The sequence below is a fragment of the Gouania willdenowi genome, chromosome 7 (assembly GCF_900634775.1).
Source record: "Gouania willdenowi chromosome 7, fGouWil2.1, whole genome shotgun sequence".
Classification (NCBI taxonomy): domain Eukaryota; kingdom Metazoa; phylum Chordata; class Actinopteri; order Blenniiformes; family Gobiesocidae; genus Gouania; species Gouania willdenowi.
In genome coordinates, this window is record NC_041050.1 from 14,177,333 (window position 1) to 14,195,530 (window position 18,198).

At 35.0% G+C, this 18,198-nt stretch overlaps 1 protein-coding gene across 2 annotated transcripts in view; it reads right to left on the reverse strand.

The window, feature by feature from the left end:
• The window catches only part of LOC114467603 (DNA topoisomerase 1), a 703,770-nt gene that overhangs the window by 6,806 nt on the left and 678,766 nt on the right, over positions 1–18,198 (reverse strand). Inside the window, exons 1-17 of one of the 2 annotated variants that reach the window (XM_028454025.1) lie at positions 15,921–16,097; positions 15,622–15,646; positions 11,148–11,244; positions 10,726–10,840; positions 9,395–9,444; positions 9,187–9,288; positions 9,035–9,122; positions 8,846–8,931; positions 7,261–7,376; positions 7,055–7,176; positions 6,850–6,972; positions 6,574–6,761; positions 4,355–4,499; positions 4,124–4,267; positions 2,675–2,860; positions 353–421; positions 118–232 (exon numbers count right to left, since the gene is read on the reverse strand). In XM_028454025.1, coding sequence (XP_028309826.1) covers positions 118–232; positions 353–421; positions 2,675–2,860; positions 4,124–4,267; positions 4,355–4,499; positions 6,574–6,761; positions 6,850–6,972; positions 7,055–7,176; positions 7,261–7,376; positions 8,846–8,931; positions 9,035–9,122; positions 9,187–9,288; positions 9,395–9,444; positions 10,726–10,840; positions 11,148–11,244; positions 15,622–15,646; positions 15,921–15,953 — 1,804 coding nt within the window. In that variant the 5' untranslated portion in view covers positions 15,954–16,097. Of the gene's footprint in view, positions 1–117; positions 233–352; positions 422–2,674; positions 2,861–4,123; positions 4,268–4,354; positions 4,500–6,573; positions 6,762–6,849; positions 6,973–7,054; positions 7,177–7,260; positions 7,382–8,845; positions 8,932–9,034; positions 9,123–9,186; positions 9,289–9,394; positions 9,445–10,725; positions 10,841–11,147; positions 11,245–15,621; positions 15,647–15,920; positions 16,098–18,198 lie in introns of those variants that run through there. The other variant, XM_028454026.1, reaches the window with a different exon arrangement.

Consider the following 18,198-nt stretch of genomic DNA (forward strand, 5'->3'; position numbering starts at 1 on the left):
ATAGTACAACTGAAAAGGATTTAATACTCTACTGTACATTAGCACTTTTGCACATGTTCATTTAAGAACCAATGTGCAATCTAATTCCTAAGTTGGTTTGCACTGCTTTGCACTTACAGGTGGTAAGTTCCTTGAGCTGCTGTTGAAGGGTGATTGAGGCATTGTATGTACGGAAAACCTTAGCCGTGAGTCCATCCATCAGCTCCTGTAAGTGCTTGTTCAGAATAGAAGTCTGTAATGAGATCAGAATAAAAAGAATGGTGATCTGAGATGGACCTGACGCCAAAAATAAACATCATACGAGCCAGTGGGGTCAGAAATGTAGACGTTTATGTCAGTGGGAGTTTCTTACATTCAGTCTGTCAAAGAGGTCGTCCTCAGGCTGCTTGTTCTCCAAAAACAACTGAAGGTTTTTAAAAACCTGTAAAGGATGAAAAAAAAAAGAAATGGAAAAAAAAAAAACCCAAATCATTAGAAAAACAAATCCTATGATATGTTAAGATTTCATTTATTCAGACAAAGTTTTTTTCAAGAAATTTAATTTGATCTCTTGACATGTTTTGACTGCCAACTGTCAGTCTTCCTCAGAGGCTTCTACTGATTGCTTTGATTTGTCCCTATGACAGACGGGCAACTCTTATCACAGCAGGGCCACAAATATGTGATTGTATCTGATCCAAGGGCCACATTATTAACATTCATGTCAGCATTTAGAATAAAGACCAATCTGAGCATTAACACAGGAAACAACATAGAGTTTGTGTGTTTTTGTTGTTGTTTTCTTAGCTTTTCTGTCATTTTTATATATTACTGTTGACTATTTTGTGAAATTCTGTGTGATTTTAGAGTTTTTATTTTTGTTGTCATTCACTATAATTTTCAGTCCTGTATATTTTTGTTGTTTTGTCGTTTCTGAGTCAATCTTTTTGTTATCTTTTGTATATTTTTCAGTTATTTTTTTGGAGTCATCTTATGCGTTTTTGGAGTAATTTTTCTTTCAATGTGTATGTTTTTCATAGTCATTTTGTGTATTGTAGTATTTTTGATGGTTTTTGTGTTTTTTCCTGTCATTTCGTGTGTTTTTGGGGGCCACACAAAATTAGACAGAGGGCCGCATTGTGGCCCCTAGGCCACTAGTTGCCCACGTCTGCCCTATGAGTTATTTCTGTCGCCCAATGGTCTCTGGAGAGGAGAGTCCCAGGTGTGGGAGAGTAAATATGTTCCCTCATCCCCGCTGATATTGAGATACATGTGATGTGATACATCAAAGCAATCGGTAGATTTCAAAGTAAATTTCCTGAAAAAAATATGTCTGAATAAATGAAACCTCAACATATTATTTAAAAAAAGAAGACAAAATAAACTTGCTGGAATTATTAAAGCAAATCATACAATCACTATCACATTTCTACCACAAGGTGGTGCCATCTTCTGTTTGTGCATGATGATGGTGATGATGATAAATCATTTCAAATCAGTCTGTGCTTGTGTAAATATTTCTGTGAGGAATCCAAATCAAATGTATTAACTTGTTGAACAGCAACAACACAGTTGTACCAATGCTGGACGTCCCCCACGATGTGAACTCCATTAATGGCAGGAAACGGAGGCAGCGCTGACGGAAACCTTGCGGTGTCAGATCACCTGCCTGTGCAAACATCCTCCTTTTATCTTATTAACACAAAAGTCCACTCATTTTAAATGCAGAGCCAGCAAAACCCCCTGCTGCAGGCGTAATGAGCTCTGCGCCGCAGAGTATCAGCATCAGAAGGTAGAGGCTTTGATCTATTGGGTATTAATTGAAAACGTATTATAAAGTCATTATTACAGTACATGAAAAATATGTGGTTACAATGGGAGTCAATGGGGCAAATTTGATCACAAGGTTACAAAGTGTCAGTATGATGCAGATCTCCTTTTCTATACACTATCAATACACAGGATTTTGGAATTAAGCAAATAAAAATGAAAAAAAACAACAGTGGCAAAATTTCATATAACTAGTCTTAAACATTTATGTGTTTTATGTGAACACATAAAAACACCAATAATGCAACTTTTGGTCACAAAGATGCTCCAAATGTTAGGATTGTGTGTTGTCCTAATTTGGAAAAGAATAAGAACTAAAAAATAAAATCCAAAATATATTTATAAGTTAACTTTTTTTACTAATTACTAAGGTTGCTCCAATATCGATATTGGATATCGGTCCGATATTAGCCGGAAAACGAATATCGGATTCAAATTTTTTTTTTCCCCCTAATTCATTTTTTTTATTCAATTGTAGAATACTGTAGATATTATGTTGAAGGTTATAATGTATGTAACCAATTGGTTAATAATAAATGGGTCAGCTTTTCTCATACCTACTGTTGCTGACTATTGTTCTCTGTTTGAGTAACATCACACGATCAAGCCTTTTCTAACATTCCACACTACAAAATAAGTCATAATAATTTTTGTATCAAAGAAAAAAGTATGTATGATTCACGCTGATATCGGATTAATATCAGTATCAGCCGATACGCAAGGCTGCATTATCGGTATCATATCGGAAATGAAAAAGTTGTATCGGGACATACCTAGACATTTCAGGTGACCCCATTTAAACTCCAAGCAACCCCACACGGGGTCAATCCTGCTCAATCCTGTTTCCCACAATTCCCTTTCATACCCTCTTCTCCACTGGGATCTTGTTGTAGTAGCGAATGGAGTCTTTTCCAAGGAAGTCGAACTCCACCACAAACTCCTGCTCGTCCATCTTAGGATAGAGTTGAATGTGTTCCACCCTCAGCGAGCAGCAGCCCACGGTGTCTGCTGTCTCCCCTTCTTCCTTTTCATTTCCTGCTCTCAGTGCGAGCTGCAGGGCACACACCACATGTTATGGTTACAGCAGGTCATGTGACCATGTTTGATCACCTGATACATTCATAATACTACAGTAGCTAATCGACAGAGGTAACAGATTACAAGTACTCACGTTATCAAATGCATCACATTATAGCAGACCAACCAGATTAGGTTAATAAATATAGCTATAATTAGAGGATTTTTGATTTTATTTTGAATCTTTGAATTGATTTGTGTTATTTTATTTAAAAAATTAATTGTACTTTTTGACAAACCTTTTATTTTATACAGATGTGTTTGTGGAAAATAAATGAAGTTCCAATTGTGCAAGATTTGTTCTCTTCCGTTTTAAGTTTATACATGAGATGTTTATTGTTGGTAAAGATTTATTATCAACAATAAACGTGGGGGGTGAAAGTAACTCGTAACTTTTACTTTGAGTATATATAATTGAGCTACTTTTACCTGTATTTGAGTATTTTATGTATGACTTACTTGCACTTCTACTTGAGTAGGATATATTAACTCTTTACACCTCTTATAATCGAAGCATTTTAATCAACAGCGCTTAAAAATGTAGCAGAACCTCACATATTTTTTAAACAAGTTCATGTTCATATCAATTTGTATTTTGTATTATATTTGTACATTTGTATTATTATTTTTTATCTTATTTTATTTTTTCTACTGTAATGTGTGCACTTGCATTTAATCCTTATTTAATTATCAGTCTTTTATTTAACTATGTACTAAGTGTCAGTATGATGCATATCTCCTTTTCTATAAACTGCTAATACGAAGGACTTTGGAATTAAGCAAATAAAAATGAAAAAAAAAAAAACAATAGTGGCAAAATTTCATACAACGAGCCTTAAAAATGGCCAGAATATTGAGAGCTGAACAAATAAAAACACCCACAATGTCACTTTTGGTCACAAAGATGCTCCAAGGGTACGTTTTCTTTTTTTTTTTATTTCTTTCCTCCTTTGTTTAGAGTTAATTCTTTTCATTTGTAATATTTCTTGAGCCTCTGTGACGTAAGCAATTTCCCCCTGGGATAATTAAATTAATTCTGATTCTGATGATTTTGACGTATTTTTTTGTCCATTTATTGAACATTTAAAGATGTCTTTTGAAAATGATTATATTTTAACTGATGTAATCAGATCATTAAATATTTTTTTTAAAGTTCAGAGAAGCATAATGAGATTTGAGACATCCTTAGTATAAAAAAGAAGAAAATAAAACACCATCTTTACGTGCTGAGGCTCACTTTGTCTATGAAGTACAGAGCTACAGCCCTCTGCCTGATCCTCATCTCCTTTGACTTCCAGTCGTCTCTGTACTGCGTCCGCAGGCGATCCACACACTTCTTCAAGCGCCGAGCAGTCTCATATTTCTGCCAGTCCTTTTCGCCCTGTGTGTGCGCGTACGTGCAGAAACGGCTCGTTTTCCAAATGTGAACAGAAGCGTGGCAATAGTGAAACTGTGAGAGCACTGATACCTTGATCCTGGAGCTGGGGTTCAACATGATGTACTTGATGGAGCCCTGAATGTTCTCCGTCCAAGACGCCAACCAGGTCACCTTGTTGTCGTGACGGACCTCTTTCCACTTTTTTCCTGGTGGGGGTTTGGGTTGTTTGGAGTCTCTATTGGTTTAGAAAATATCTTTTTGTAAAGATTGCAATGGTTTCCCTCATTGTTTTCTACATATTCTTCATACTCCACACAAATAAAACCACTTTGTGACAAACTATTAGTGTCAAACTTGCCTTTTTGTACCATAATCAATTCACTTGTATATCTACAGTATATATACACATATACAATAGGGCAAAAAAGTATTTGTGCAAGTTGTCCCACTCAAAAAGATGAGCGGGGTCTGTAATTTTCATCATAGATACGCTTCAGCTGTGAGAGACAGAATGTGAAAAAATCCAGGAAATCACTATGTATGATTTTTAAAGAATATATTGGTAAATTCTTGCATCAATTAAGTATTTGCCACCTACAAACAATCAAGAATTCTGTTACTCCTTCTTTAAGAAGCTCTTCTATCCTCCACTCGCTACCTGTATTAATGACACCTGTTTGAACTCGTTACCTGTATAAAAGACACCCGTCCACACGTTCAAACAGCCAGGCTGCATCCCTCCTACCTCCTTTTCTATCCACTTTTACTTAACCCCGTGGATGACGTCACGGGGTTAAGGAAAGGTGTTAGGAAAGGAGTTAGGAGAGAGGAGTTTTTCACATTCTTTGTCTCACAGTTGAAGTGATGAAAATTACAGACCTCTCTCATCTTTTTAAGTGGGACAACTTGCACAATCTGTGGCTGGAAAATACCTTTTTTTTTTGCCCCACTGTATAGCTTGATTAACCATAAGTAACAAACATAATACTGTATGGAGATCCTTCACACTAAAACAAACTCCATAACGACCGGCGCGGGGAGGGTCAACAGCCCGTCTAGATTGTGGCTATTGTTTGTACGAAGACCATGCATTTTAGCAGGAAGTCCACCTTTGACCAGTGCTGCTGACATGTGCGTGTGTGCGTATGTTATACACACTGGTCATTCACTTTCCTGTTTCAGTTAACTGCCACACACGTCCCACAGTATTTCAACTCAATAACAACAAACTACAATATGATGATTCGGTCCCAGGGATTAGTGTAGAGAAGGGTTGGGGTCAATTATAATTGTAATCGCATAGTTGATCATTAATTACAATTATGACGTAAATGTAATTGGAAAAATGTGTTGTTGTTGTAATTGAATTGTAATTGAGTTCAGATAATCGACTTTGTAATTGTCATTTACAATTTAAACGCAAAACTCATTTTGAAATCTAGGGGTATTCTGAGAAACAAAAGGCTCAAACGCACACACCAAAAATGATTAATACCAACATTATCATTGATTAGGAAGCCTAACAAGGAAACCAAGTGATGAGAAACAAATTGGAAGATGAATAATATTTTTAGTGTATTTTACAGCTGATTCGAAACATGGGTCAAAACTGACCCGTTATCATAAGAGATGCTAACAGAAAGCTAACAGGAGAGGAAGGTCATGATATATGGGCTTATTTATTTCAGGCTCAGTAATTGTGATTAATTGTAATTGAACTTTAGTAAGTTTAGTAGTTGACTTTTAGGGGAAAAATCAGAATTGTCATTTTAATTGTAATTGTAGGGCTGGGCGATATGCCTGAAAAATGTATCATATCAAAGTGTATCATATCAGTCGATATCAATAATCATTGATCAGTTTTTTCTTTTTTTTTTTTTTTACCTATTCAAAATAAGGACCGGAAGAAAAAAGGCCAAAGTTAAATACTTTTATTTTAAATGTAATCTTCAACATTTGAAAAGAGGTCAACAAAATTATGGGGGAAAAAACCTAAAAGAAAACCTCAATTTTAAAAAAGAAACTGTTAAATGTACAAATCAAAGAAAAAGTGCAATGCAAGTATGTAAATAATAATTACTATTACAGTGACTGTCACTATAATAGTAATTGAGTTGTAATTGAACATGGAGAATAATAATTACAGACGTAACTGTAATCAGAAAACGTAATTGACCGCAACCCTGGTGTAGAATGCCACTTTGTGTTGTAACATGACACCAAACACGCATTAATATTAACATGATGAGTGTGCAGCGATGTCATTAGGAGAAAAAAATACTGGTAAATATGGGAATGAACCTCCTCACTTGCTACAGTTAATGATGATGTCCTCGGGGCGGATGCGGCGTTTCAGCATGCCCATCTTTGGATGGTCACCTCGACCTCGGAAAAGGCCCGGTGGCTCAATGCGAAAATTTCCGATCCTCTCTTTGTGGTTGTCCATGATACAAAAACCATACTCCTGAAGGAGACGCTCATTCTCCTCTTTGATTTTCTACAAAGTGCACGAACACACGACACGTTTCACGCACTGTTTGTTTCTGAGAGTTTGGGATATATGTGTGCATGCGAGTCGAGCCTACCCGCTTCTCCTCTTTGGTCATCTGCTTCCTTGCTTCTGACTGGGCCTTGAAGTAGTCATTCATCTGACTGAAGTTACACTTATTCAGGTCAGTGATTTTGGATTTCTCCTCTGATGTCATTTCCTAAAATAAATACATTTAAACATCTCAAACTTCACATAGTCTGGTTTAAGACATTTTTTTTTGTCATGTCTTATCTTCTAACCTTCCTCCAGTCCTTGAAGAAATTCTTCCTGAAGATGTCTTTTGTGCTGTACTCATGGTCCAACATCTTGGCAAAAAACGTGGCTACCTCTTCAGCAGGAGGACTAAGTTTCATATGCTTACCTATGATTATTAAAAAAAGGAAAACAATAAGGATTTTAAAGGGAGGAAATTACTATTCTTATGGACCAAAATGATGAGACTCACCATCGTAGAAAAATTTGACTTTGTCAGGTAGGGGCTCATATGAAGGAGCAAACACTGGACCATTGTGTTCAAGGAAACGCCATTTGGAGCCATCAGTGGATCTTTCCTCCTCCCACCTAAACTCCACAGACAACAAATGTCACCTAATCTTTGCATTTCAAGGTGCTATAGTGCAGTGTTTCAGAACCTCTTTTTGTACCATGTACCCCTTATCCTTTCTTTCTTAATGTGAGTACCCCTTTTCTATTATGGTTTGCATTGTTTATTTGTATAAGCAGGCTCGTCTGAACACTTTCCTGCATCTAGTCCAACATTAACCACAAATTTAAGCCTTTTTCTCATCTATTTCTGTTGTTTTGGTCATTTTAGATTTTGAACTTCGGTCCGATATCAGCCAGAAAACGAATATCAGATTTTATCTTGATATTTGAACTAGTTTTATATTTGAGAAAGTTAAAGTACAGAATACACTTGTTTGAGAATATATTTAATGTTTTTATTTGAAAATAATTCATCTTTGAAGTTTCTGCCTCTTCCTGCACTGTATATCTATTTCAGTGACATTATGTATTGGTTTTTTTAACTATACAAAATAAGAAAAATAAATAAATTCTAAAAAATGTAATCAAAAATGTATTTTATTTTATTATTACTAGACATTTCACACATGGGGCCACGACCCCAAGGTTTAAAAACCCTGCCCTAAGGGTAAACGTACTCCTGGTTGGGAATGACTGCTGTAGTGCGTTCCAATTTCTACAAATCTGTACAACAATTAAAGACTACGTTCAGACAGCAGGTCTTAATGCACAATTCGGTTGCTTTGGAGAAATCTGATTTGTTTGTGTGCTCGTTCAAATGACACATTAAATAAGATTTTATCAGTTTGGAGGCTTCTTGACATGGTGCGTGTGTGTAACTGGTTACATTTTTAATACAACTGAAGTTAGCACCATGACACTCATTTTAAGAAGAAGATTTAAAGAGGTTTTTTTTTTCTTTCTGAGATGATTTCATTGATGTAAAGGTGACCTGGTCATGCAAACAGTAGCTGCATTGCAAAATGTCAGATTTGTATGGGACTACATATGAAAGTGGCCTGGGTTGGATATGAACTGCCTTTAAAGCTGATACCCGTAGTTTCTGAAAAACATCTTGATGTCCCGCCCTCAACAGCTTCACTTCCTCCCACTGCCACTGCCAATCTACCAGAAGCCACGCCTCTACTTTTCTGCATGTGCATCGCAGAACATAACAAGGTCGTATTGGGTCGCATTGATATAGGTCTATTGGTCAGGTAAGAGCCAAAATCATATTTAGTTGTTTGCTGTTGTGACGCGCGGCCTTGTTTCCGTGCACAGTTCCACATTCACTTTGATTGACAGTCTCAAAAACAGGAAGTCAAAGCCTATTGGCTGGGCGATCAAATAATAATAATTGGAATTTAGTTACATTTGCCTCCGGGTTGAACCTAATTCTGTTCTAATATATGTGGACTTGTGCTTGTGCGTATTATTATGAAAGGCTAAAAAGTGCAGAAAAAAAAAGTTGAAAAAAATTAAAATTGTTCTCAAGCTGATTTTACCATTTCCATTTTTCATCTTCTTCTTTTTTGACTTTCTTTCCATCTGTTGATTTTTGGTCCTTGGTCTTCTTTTTGGGCTTGACATCCTACAACGACCCAATTTGAAAAAAAAAGGAAAAAAAAACCTGAATCAATTGACAAAATCACAAAACGAGGAAGATGTGAAATTTCGCCAAAATCTAATCTGACCTCCTCCTCATCATCTTCGTAATCGTGTTTCCTCTTCTTAGCCTTTTTGTCGTGCTCCACTTTCACTTTTTTGGGCTTGTACTCACATCTGCAAACCATTAAACAGCTTCATGAACTGAACTTTGAGGGAATGTGTACTTAATCAGACGTACTCTTCAACATCATGCTCCCGTTTGGAGCTCTTGTTGTGTTTTGGAGACGGGTAGAAGCCGTTGTCTTCCTCAGGCTCACTTTTAACAGCAGGGCTGGAGTGCCTGGTTCACAGATTGAGAATAAAAGCAGAGCGCATTCATTTATTTATTCAACATCAAGTAAGTACAATTATGAGAGGCTCCTTGTTTTTTTTTTTTGGTTTTATACCTTACATATCCATTTTCCTTTTTAGGCTTGTCTGAATGAGATGAATGACTCTGTGAGGGGGGAAAAAAAATCCCATTAACAGACAACAGATTCTCATCTTTGAATTGGTGTGTTAAAACTGTGATAAAATGGCCAACTGTTTGTGGATATTAGGTTTAAACTTTTTATTTATTCAGAACCATTTTTCATCCAAAATAGTGAGATGTACTGCATATAAAGACAAGGACAAATACAGATTATTTAAATTACCGTAATAAAAACATGCACACAAAAAAAAACTATACATACATCAAGCAAGAATAATTATAACAAAAAAAAAACATATCTAAATAGAAGAGGAGTCTAGGGCCCATTCAATTTTAGCAAAATTAGTTCCCACACTTTCCCATTTTCAATTGTTGTCCTTCATGGTGCATAAGTTTATGGTAGATATTAGTTTTTAATAGGGCTGTAACGATTTACTCAACTCCCGATATGATTCGATTCACGATACTGTGTTCACGATACGATTCTCTCACGATTTATTTTACAAAATGGGACTGTAGAAAAATGATGACTGAAAAATATTCCTTTATTTTTTTGGGGAAAAAAACTAAAAAACTATACTATTTTCCTTTTATTTTTCATTGTCAAAAGAATCCCATGATAAACTATTCAAAACAATGCAATTTAACTAAAAATAATCTTGAAATAAATAAAGGAATAATACAAATGAAGAAGAAGCCTATTAATTTAAATTCTGGTTCTATGTTAAACAATTCAAAACTGCATAATAGTTATTTTTAAAAGTGCAACTGAAAATGTATTTTGTGCCTAAACAATTCGACTTAAAAAATTTAAAAAAACCAATAATTTCACTGTATTTACGTCAGATATTTGTTTGGACCAGCAGGTAACTGACCACTGGTAACCCAGTGGTCGGTTGGCATGCAGATATCTTGCGGTGAAAAAGAGATGCTATGCTAGCAGACAGAGCTAATAGAAAAACATGACTTTCACAGATATTCACGTAATATTACAGATATTTTTTGGTGCTTAAGGGGTAAGGAATCATTTATGAACATGTTTAAAAGTAGAAGGCGGATAATTAGTATTAGCAGATTCCGCACGCCGCCAACACTTCTGGATAGCGCTCTCTGCTGGTTAAAAAAGTGCTGTGATTCAATTCTCACAGTATCAATGTGAATCGTGATACCTATGAATCGATTTTTAACTGCCTTATGATTAATCATTACATCCCTATTTTTTAACGCAGGAAAATTTGTGAAAGGAACCATGTTTGATCATATTTAATGATTCCTTGGCGTTCTCGCTGCTGTTTATATACTGACCTTCTCTTGTCGTCTCTTATCTTTGTGTGATTCTTTGTGCTTGTCTGAGCTGCTGTCACTGTTCCTCAGCTTCTCTTTGTCTCGGTGTTTCTTCTCAGACTGATCTTTATGTTCACTGGGACACACAGGCCGCAAAGGTCAGAGGTCAAGTTTGTGTCTCAAGGTTTATGTCGTGGCCAGTTTTACAAAAAAAAAAAAATGGTTAAAATCACAAAAACTTTGCAGAAATCCTCAATGCAAACTGGATGTGATAGCGATGCTGTGATGAAAAAAGTGTTGATGTAACATTCAAATGAACAAACACATGAAGCATAAACGTCTAGCACAACAAATAAAACCTCCATTAAACCATTGCAATAAAACAAAGCAATATCTTTAGCAAATGGGGAATGATCCCATGAGTGAAAAATCAGAGATCCTACCTGTTATTGAGTTTAGATTTCTCTCGCTCTTTGTCTTTCCTGTGATCTTTGTGTCTGTGTTCTTTGTCTTTGTATTTGTCTTTATGCTTGTGGGAGTCTAAAACAAAGAGGGAAAATTCAACAAAGAGGTTTTTACACTTGTACGTGAAGATTCGTTTTAAAGGGATCCTTCACTGTTTTTACAAATGTAGCCGAAAACCTATGAAATGTCCTTATTAGAAAATCTGTGCCTAACATAACGCATTATTTTTGCACCGTATTCGTTTTATTAACGTTTAAAACTGGGACTACTATACCCTGTGCGCCGCCATGTTGAAATAACATCATTGGTGATGTTATATGATCTTTTTAGTCCATTGAGTTAAATATTTTGCAACTAATAAATTTCGAGAGGTATGCCTCAAAATTCTACATCGATGTTGCCCTGTAAACAGTGCAATTTCAAAATTTCGCCCAAATGTAGATCGTCTGTGCTCTTTTTGTCATTTGGGACTGCTCACATACTCAAATATTCTGGAATGACATATGTTTGTTTGTGAATAGAAAGCTTAATATGAACATAAAAGTTGATTAAAAAAAGATGTTATTTTTGGTGTTTATGGAAAAATAAATCCCTCCAAAAAAATCCTTTGTTGTAAACCTGATCCTAATATTGGCAAAATACCATATACACTGTTCTAAATTCTCCAATCAGAAACCTAAATTCATAGTATTCCAATCACTTTTGTCCTCATACATAATCACTTTAAAAATGCTGCACCAACTCTAAAGCTGTGAAGACCAAAGAACTTTGTATTGAATTTGAACTGTAAATGTAAATTTTAAACAGAATTATTTTTCTCTCTTTAATTTATTTTTATACCTGAATGTTGATAACTGATGTGAAAGCTGACGTTTGTAAATGTACGTAACTCAAGCCTCTTGCTTTGTTAACGTCACCTATTGTAAATTATATCAATAATAATAATAATAATAATAATATTAATAATACTCAATAATAAAATAATAATTTTTAAAAAACGATGTAAACCGCTTTTGTTTACTGAGAGATGATAAATTAAAACCATCCCCGAAAAAAATCTGTGGCCACAGGGTGCGACAGATTCCACTCTGCTGTTTCGTACACGCCATTAAGGAGAGAAGAAGAGCTCTGTGCGAAATTAAATAAAGGCAGCAGTAAATTCACTGCTGTTTCTAATGAGCAGCAGTGAATCCTGGTTGCCTTTATTTACATTTTTTTTTAAGTTTTACTAATTTTTATAGCAGCACAAATTGTCATTTTGACTGAAAAAGCTGCTAAATGACCCTGAATGCTTCATCCTCCTATAGAACTCAATGGACTAAAATGGGCTAATCACGTCACCAATGACGTCATTTCAACATGGCGGTGCACAGGGTAAACTAGTCCCAGTTTTAAAAAGTTAATAAAACAAAAATGGTGCAAAATAATGCGTTTTGTTAGGAATAGATCTTCTAATAAGGACATTTCAAAGGTTTTAGGCCACATTTGTAAAAACAGCGGAGGATCCCTTTAAGAAAGTGCCGGCTGTTTATTGTAAGAGTTGTGATGTAAAAAAAGGTCAATGTCAATGTAAAAAAATGATGAATAAAGATAGAAACGATTTTTATTTTTTATTTTATAAATCAAGCAGCTGGTGAAGAACTCAGAAGGTTAGTGGTGTTGCGTCCCCCTTTACAGCCTGTTATTTGCCTTTACAAGGGATCCAGCAACACCACGATCATTCACCTACGATCTGAAGAAATAGGTGCTGGAAGGGAAAAAAATATAAAATGATCTATAAATATATTTAGGAACTTGTGCAATAACAAGCACTATCAGCACTTTTACCAATTAGACACACTGAATTAGAAGTTGTTGGTTTACCTGTGATAACTAAACATTTTTTTTAATTTTTTTTATTTACAACACATTTACATTTTTTAAAAGCAATTGTATTACTGTGCGTTAATGTTGTGAATATTTGTATATCCTTAAAGTTTTACATCAACCAACAAAGTTACTAAAGATATATAAAAAAAAATTGCCATAATCTTCAATCTCACATATTTATTTACTTATATGTATTGTCTAGGGGTGTCCCGATCCGATATTGATATCTGATATTGGTCCGACATCAGCCAGAAAATGAATGTCGAATTTTATCAGACTACATCTAAAATCTCCGATATATAGTATATTATATTTATTCAAGATATTATGATGAAGATTAATATGTACAGTATGTAACCAATTGGTTAATAATAAATGGGTCAGTTTTTCTCATACCTACTGTTGTTGACTATTGTTCTCTGTTTGAGTGACATCACTTGATCAAGCCTAACAATCCACACTACAAAATAAGTAATAAAAGTATGTATGATTCATGCTGATATCGTATCGGACCGATATCGGTATCAACCAATACCCAAGGCTGCAATATCGGCATCGTATCGGAAGTGAAAAAGTTGTATCGGGACATCCTCTTGTCCCTTGTAAATAAAAATATTGAAATAATGAGTTTATTTTGGTCTGAAAAATCACAATGTTTCCAACAAATACTAAGTGAACAATTGTCTAACAAAAACTTGTCTCTTCCAACATTCTCGGTTTTTGATTATTTCTTTAAATTAAAAAAAAAAAAAAAAAAATATATATATATATATATATATATATATATATAATAATTTGCGTATTTTCAAACAAAGGGAAGTTGAGCACCTCGAGTCTGCACAACAAGGGTTAATCATTCACTGATGTTAGAAGAAACATCGACCCAGCAGACGTACCTGCAGACTGTCAGCATCAGCTCTAAAGCTTCTCTCCCAGAAAAAAGGATAACACTTTATGTTAAATAACAACAGTTAATGAGCACTAATAAGTAAGCAAATAAGTACTGTTTATTTGTATAGCACCTTTCACCGACAAAGTGCTTCACAAAATTACAATAGAAATACAAAGTACTTTTACAATCACACAACATGATGGTCATAAAACAACCCTTAATCCACTGGAATTAAATGGTATGGAATGTGTATTAACAGTCAGTGCTAATAAGCATAAAAAAAATTATAAAAGCATTATTAAATGCTAATATGAATATATAAATGATTATTCCTGTATTTTGGGTTTCTGGAGTCATTTTTGTTGTCCTATAATCAGTTTTTCTTTCATTTTGTATATTTTTGTTCTTTTATATATTTTTTTGCTGTCATTTTGTGAGTTTTTGTTGTTGTTTTGGGTTTCTGGAGTCATTTTTTGTTGTATGGTAATCAATTTTTCAGTCCTTTTTCTTTGTTTTATGAGTCACTTTGTGGATGATTGTGTTTTTATGTATTTTTTACTGTCATTTTGTGAGTTTTTGTTGTTGTTTTGAGTCTCCAGAGTAAATTTTAATCTATTTTTCTGTCATCTTGTGTTTTCTGTGTATATTTTTTGCTCTTTTATGTATTTTTTTCTTGACATTTTGTGCGTCTTTGTTGTTGTTTTGGGTTTCTGGAGTCATTTTTTTTTTTTCAATATCAGTCGTATGTGGCCCCGAGGCCTGTAGTTGCCTTTGTCTGTTCGAAACAATAATGGACTGACCCATTTAAGGGTATCATATTATTCATGCTTGATTTTAATAAGTCCTGATATTAAAATGTGTCCAGCTGTGGGAAATCCTTTGAGACAGAGCTACATTAGGCTCCATCATCATCATCATCATCACATTGTGGCTCCCTGTTGTTAGAGCCCTTTAATTATTTACTGTCATTAAAAATATTAACCCACAAAACATCAGGGGGTTTTTTTCACCAATTTTTTTTTAAATTTATTTATTTATTTTTTTAATCAAATCAAGATAAAGTTAGTCAGGGTGGGTGAAGAAGAGACAACATATTTTAAACTTTTCTCAGCAGTGTGTGTGTGTGTGTGTGTGTGTGTGTGTGTGTGTGTGTGTGTGTGTGTGTGTGTGTGTGTGTGTGTGTGTGTGTGTGTGTGTGTGTGTGTGTGTGTGTGTGTGTGTGTGTGTGATGGTGCAGGTGGAAACAGGCAGCAGTGCAGCAGGCGGTGCTTAGAGCGGACAGATGATGGAGCTAAGCCCGGCCCTGGCCTCCATATCACGGCAGACAGCTGGCCCACTGCTGCCTCTCACAGAAAAAGAAAATGGCGCAGAGACTAAGTCCACAGCCTCTATAAGGCCACTTTCAGCTCTGAAATTCACCGCTCATTCGCCTAAATGTTGTCCAGCTGAAACATGCAAAATATACAGGACACCAAGCTCTGTCTGAAAAGCCTGTCCGCGGGTTAAACGGAGGCCGGGAAGGTTGCATTTCAGGGGCTCTTTTTGAACAATAGCCGCAAGAGAGTGGAGGAGATGGGACTTAGTCTCTGGGACGCCATTTCTGTCCTTTAAGAACTAACAGTAGACTGATAGACAAGGACTTCAATGGAAAACCAGCGTGTGTGCGGTGGAAATGAGAAAAAAAGACGTACCGGTTCCTTTAGATCCAGAATTAACCTGAGAATGAAGGAAAATTACACATTTTTAATTCACATTTTTAAAACGCCGGTGCTCTGCTATTCAACTTTCACTATGGCTTTTAAATTACACAATTTAAACAAGAGCTGAAATTGAAACAATTCACTGTACATGAAGTCCAATTTTGAGGATAATGACCGCAAAACATTTTTCCCCCCAACAAACTAGCGGTTTATACTTGTGTTATGACTATTATTTCTAAGAAACACAACTGTCTTATTAATAGCAGTGATAAATCGTCATCGAGGACTACCTGAGAGTCTCCATTTCTGTGGTCTACACTCATGGTCGGGGTGTTGGTGGTAAAGTTACCGGAGAGAACCGGCAGCAGCAGCCGCTCAGGATGCGACAGCTCGGGATGAGACGCTCCGGGAATCCTCGGTGACAGCCTGGAATGGAGTCCCAACGTTTACCGACTGCGCATGCCCACACCCAGTGACCGCACAGCACCCCCAGACCAGTGATTGTACTGTGGAGACCAGTATTACACACTGGAACCTACAGTACAGTACCAGTGAGATTTTATATTATACATGAATAATAAAAATAAAAGTTTTATTTCTAAATAATTATTTGCCAAGTCATGTCAACAATGTTATAGTGAAGAAAAATGTTTTTTTTTTTTTCCGTTTCCCGAATTTAGAAATAAATAAAATGAAAAACAACAACAAAAAGCTAAAAGCTGTTTATAAGTATTTTCTTTTATCTTTTGGTTCATGAAGGCCAATTTAAAGATATTTAAACAGTAGGGTGGGACAATAAGTACGATATACGATACTGGGCTCACAATATATTTTGGACAGGGAAAAATGACAAAAGAAATTTGGTTCAAACAATAGCCATGTTTTTATTTGACAAACTCTAGACATAATAACATATACCATACTCTGGGTATTATGCTTTCAACTTAAGTTAATATAGATTCAAAGACATTTCTTTCCTATTCATAGTGCAAATAAAACGAAAAACAAAGATAATTCATGCCAGTCTGAAATTAAAACTAAAATAATGTCAAAGAATTTGTTTAAAAAAAAAAAAAAAAAATTCTCCCTGAGCATGAACTTTGCGAAATAATTTTTTCAAACATCAAACTACAGCAGTCTCCATTAAAAATCTTACAGTAATTATAAATATTAAAATTATATCAGTGATCTTCATTTTGTTTGAAATGTGCCCATTGACTTCTATGATGCTTTTTCTTTCTGTTTCAAAGTTAATTTAATTTGTTAGAATATGGTTTGATTTATTCAAATAAAAAGTCATGACCAATATTTCTGGAATAATACATTTAACATAGTTAGTAGTGACAGTAACTTACATCGTTCTTTATAATATCCTTTTTTTTAATCAATCAGATGCTGTCCACTGTCTAAAATATCCTACCATGTCAACCAATTAGTTTTGATAAATTGTAACAAGTTCGCATGAAGAGACATACCTATTTTGGAGCATGTATAAATTATTTCTAGGTATTTTTAAAACATCTGGTTTAATTATATATTTTTTCCCTGAGATCAATTGCTTATAGGATATTTTATCTTTGTATGAATATTTACATATGTAGGTGTTTGTGTACATATACTGCATTTATACATGTATGTACTTGTGCAACCGGACGCATGTGTATATTGATATGTCAAATTTTAACTTAATTATACATTTGGTTCCACATATACAGTATATTGTAAAATCATATTTTCATTTTATCCTATTGTTTTGCACATTACAAATGTAACTATTTTATTTTTAACATTTTATGTTTGTGTGTACATCGTTCCATTTCACACTTGCTTTGGCAATGTAAACATATTTCTCATAGCATTCAAGCTGTTTTGAATTAGAGAGAAAGAGATCCAAATTTTTCAAAATGTTTTAACTGATGACATCATCACTGTAGAGCTAGGACTGATGACATCATCACCAGAGCATCCAAACAAATCCGACATTGCACACTATTGAACCAAGTAGCAGCCATGTTGAAAGTCTCAGCTCTGTCTGTCCCTGAACTGCAGATATTTGATCCACAGAGATTCCTTACTTTATAGATAGATGTAAACCATATAATATCAGGTAACTGAAACACTTGGAGCAGGTTTTGTCACACCAACAAATGAATATACTCTCTATCGCCCCCTTTTAGGTGCTTGGTTTTAAAATTCAGCAGGTCATAGTAAGTGTATTTTGGAATGTGGAACTGAAATGTAAACTTTTAAACTTTTTAGGGGAGGACGCATTGATTTTACACCATAATACTGTGCTTGGTGTGTGTGAGATGGAAAATTTGACTTTTCACATTTTTTTTTAAAGAGACCTTGTAACTAGAATTAGCAGGTTATTAAATATCTGTTCTTTGCGAATTACACAACCTAGATGTCTGAAAAGTAGTTTTTTCCCCCTCATGTTGTACATTATTAGGCTTTATAGACACTCATGGTAAAGATACAAGACAAAAACAACAATGCAAATGTTTGTAAACTTCAAATGTTGCCAAACAAAAAATAAGTTTATTAAAAAAAAACTGCTAGCAGAAT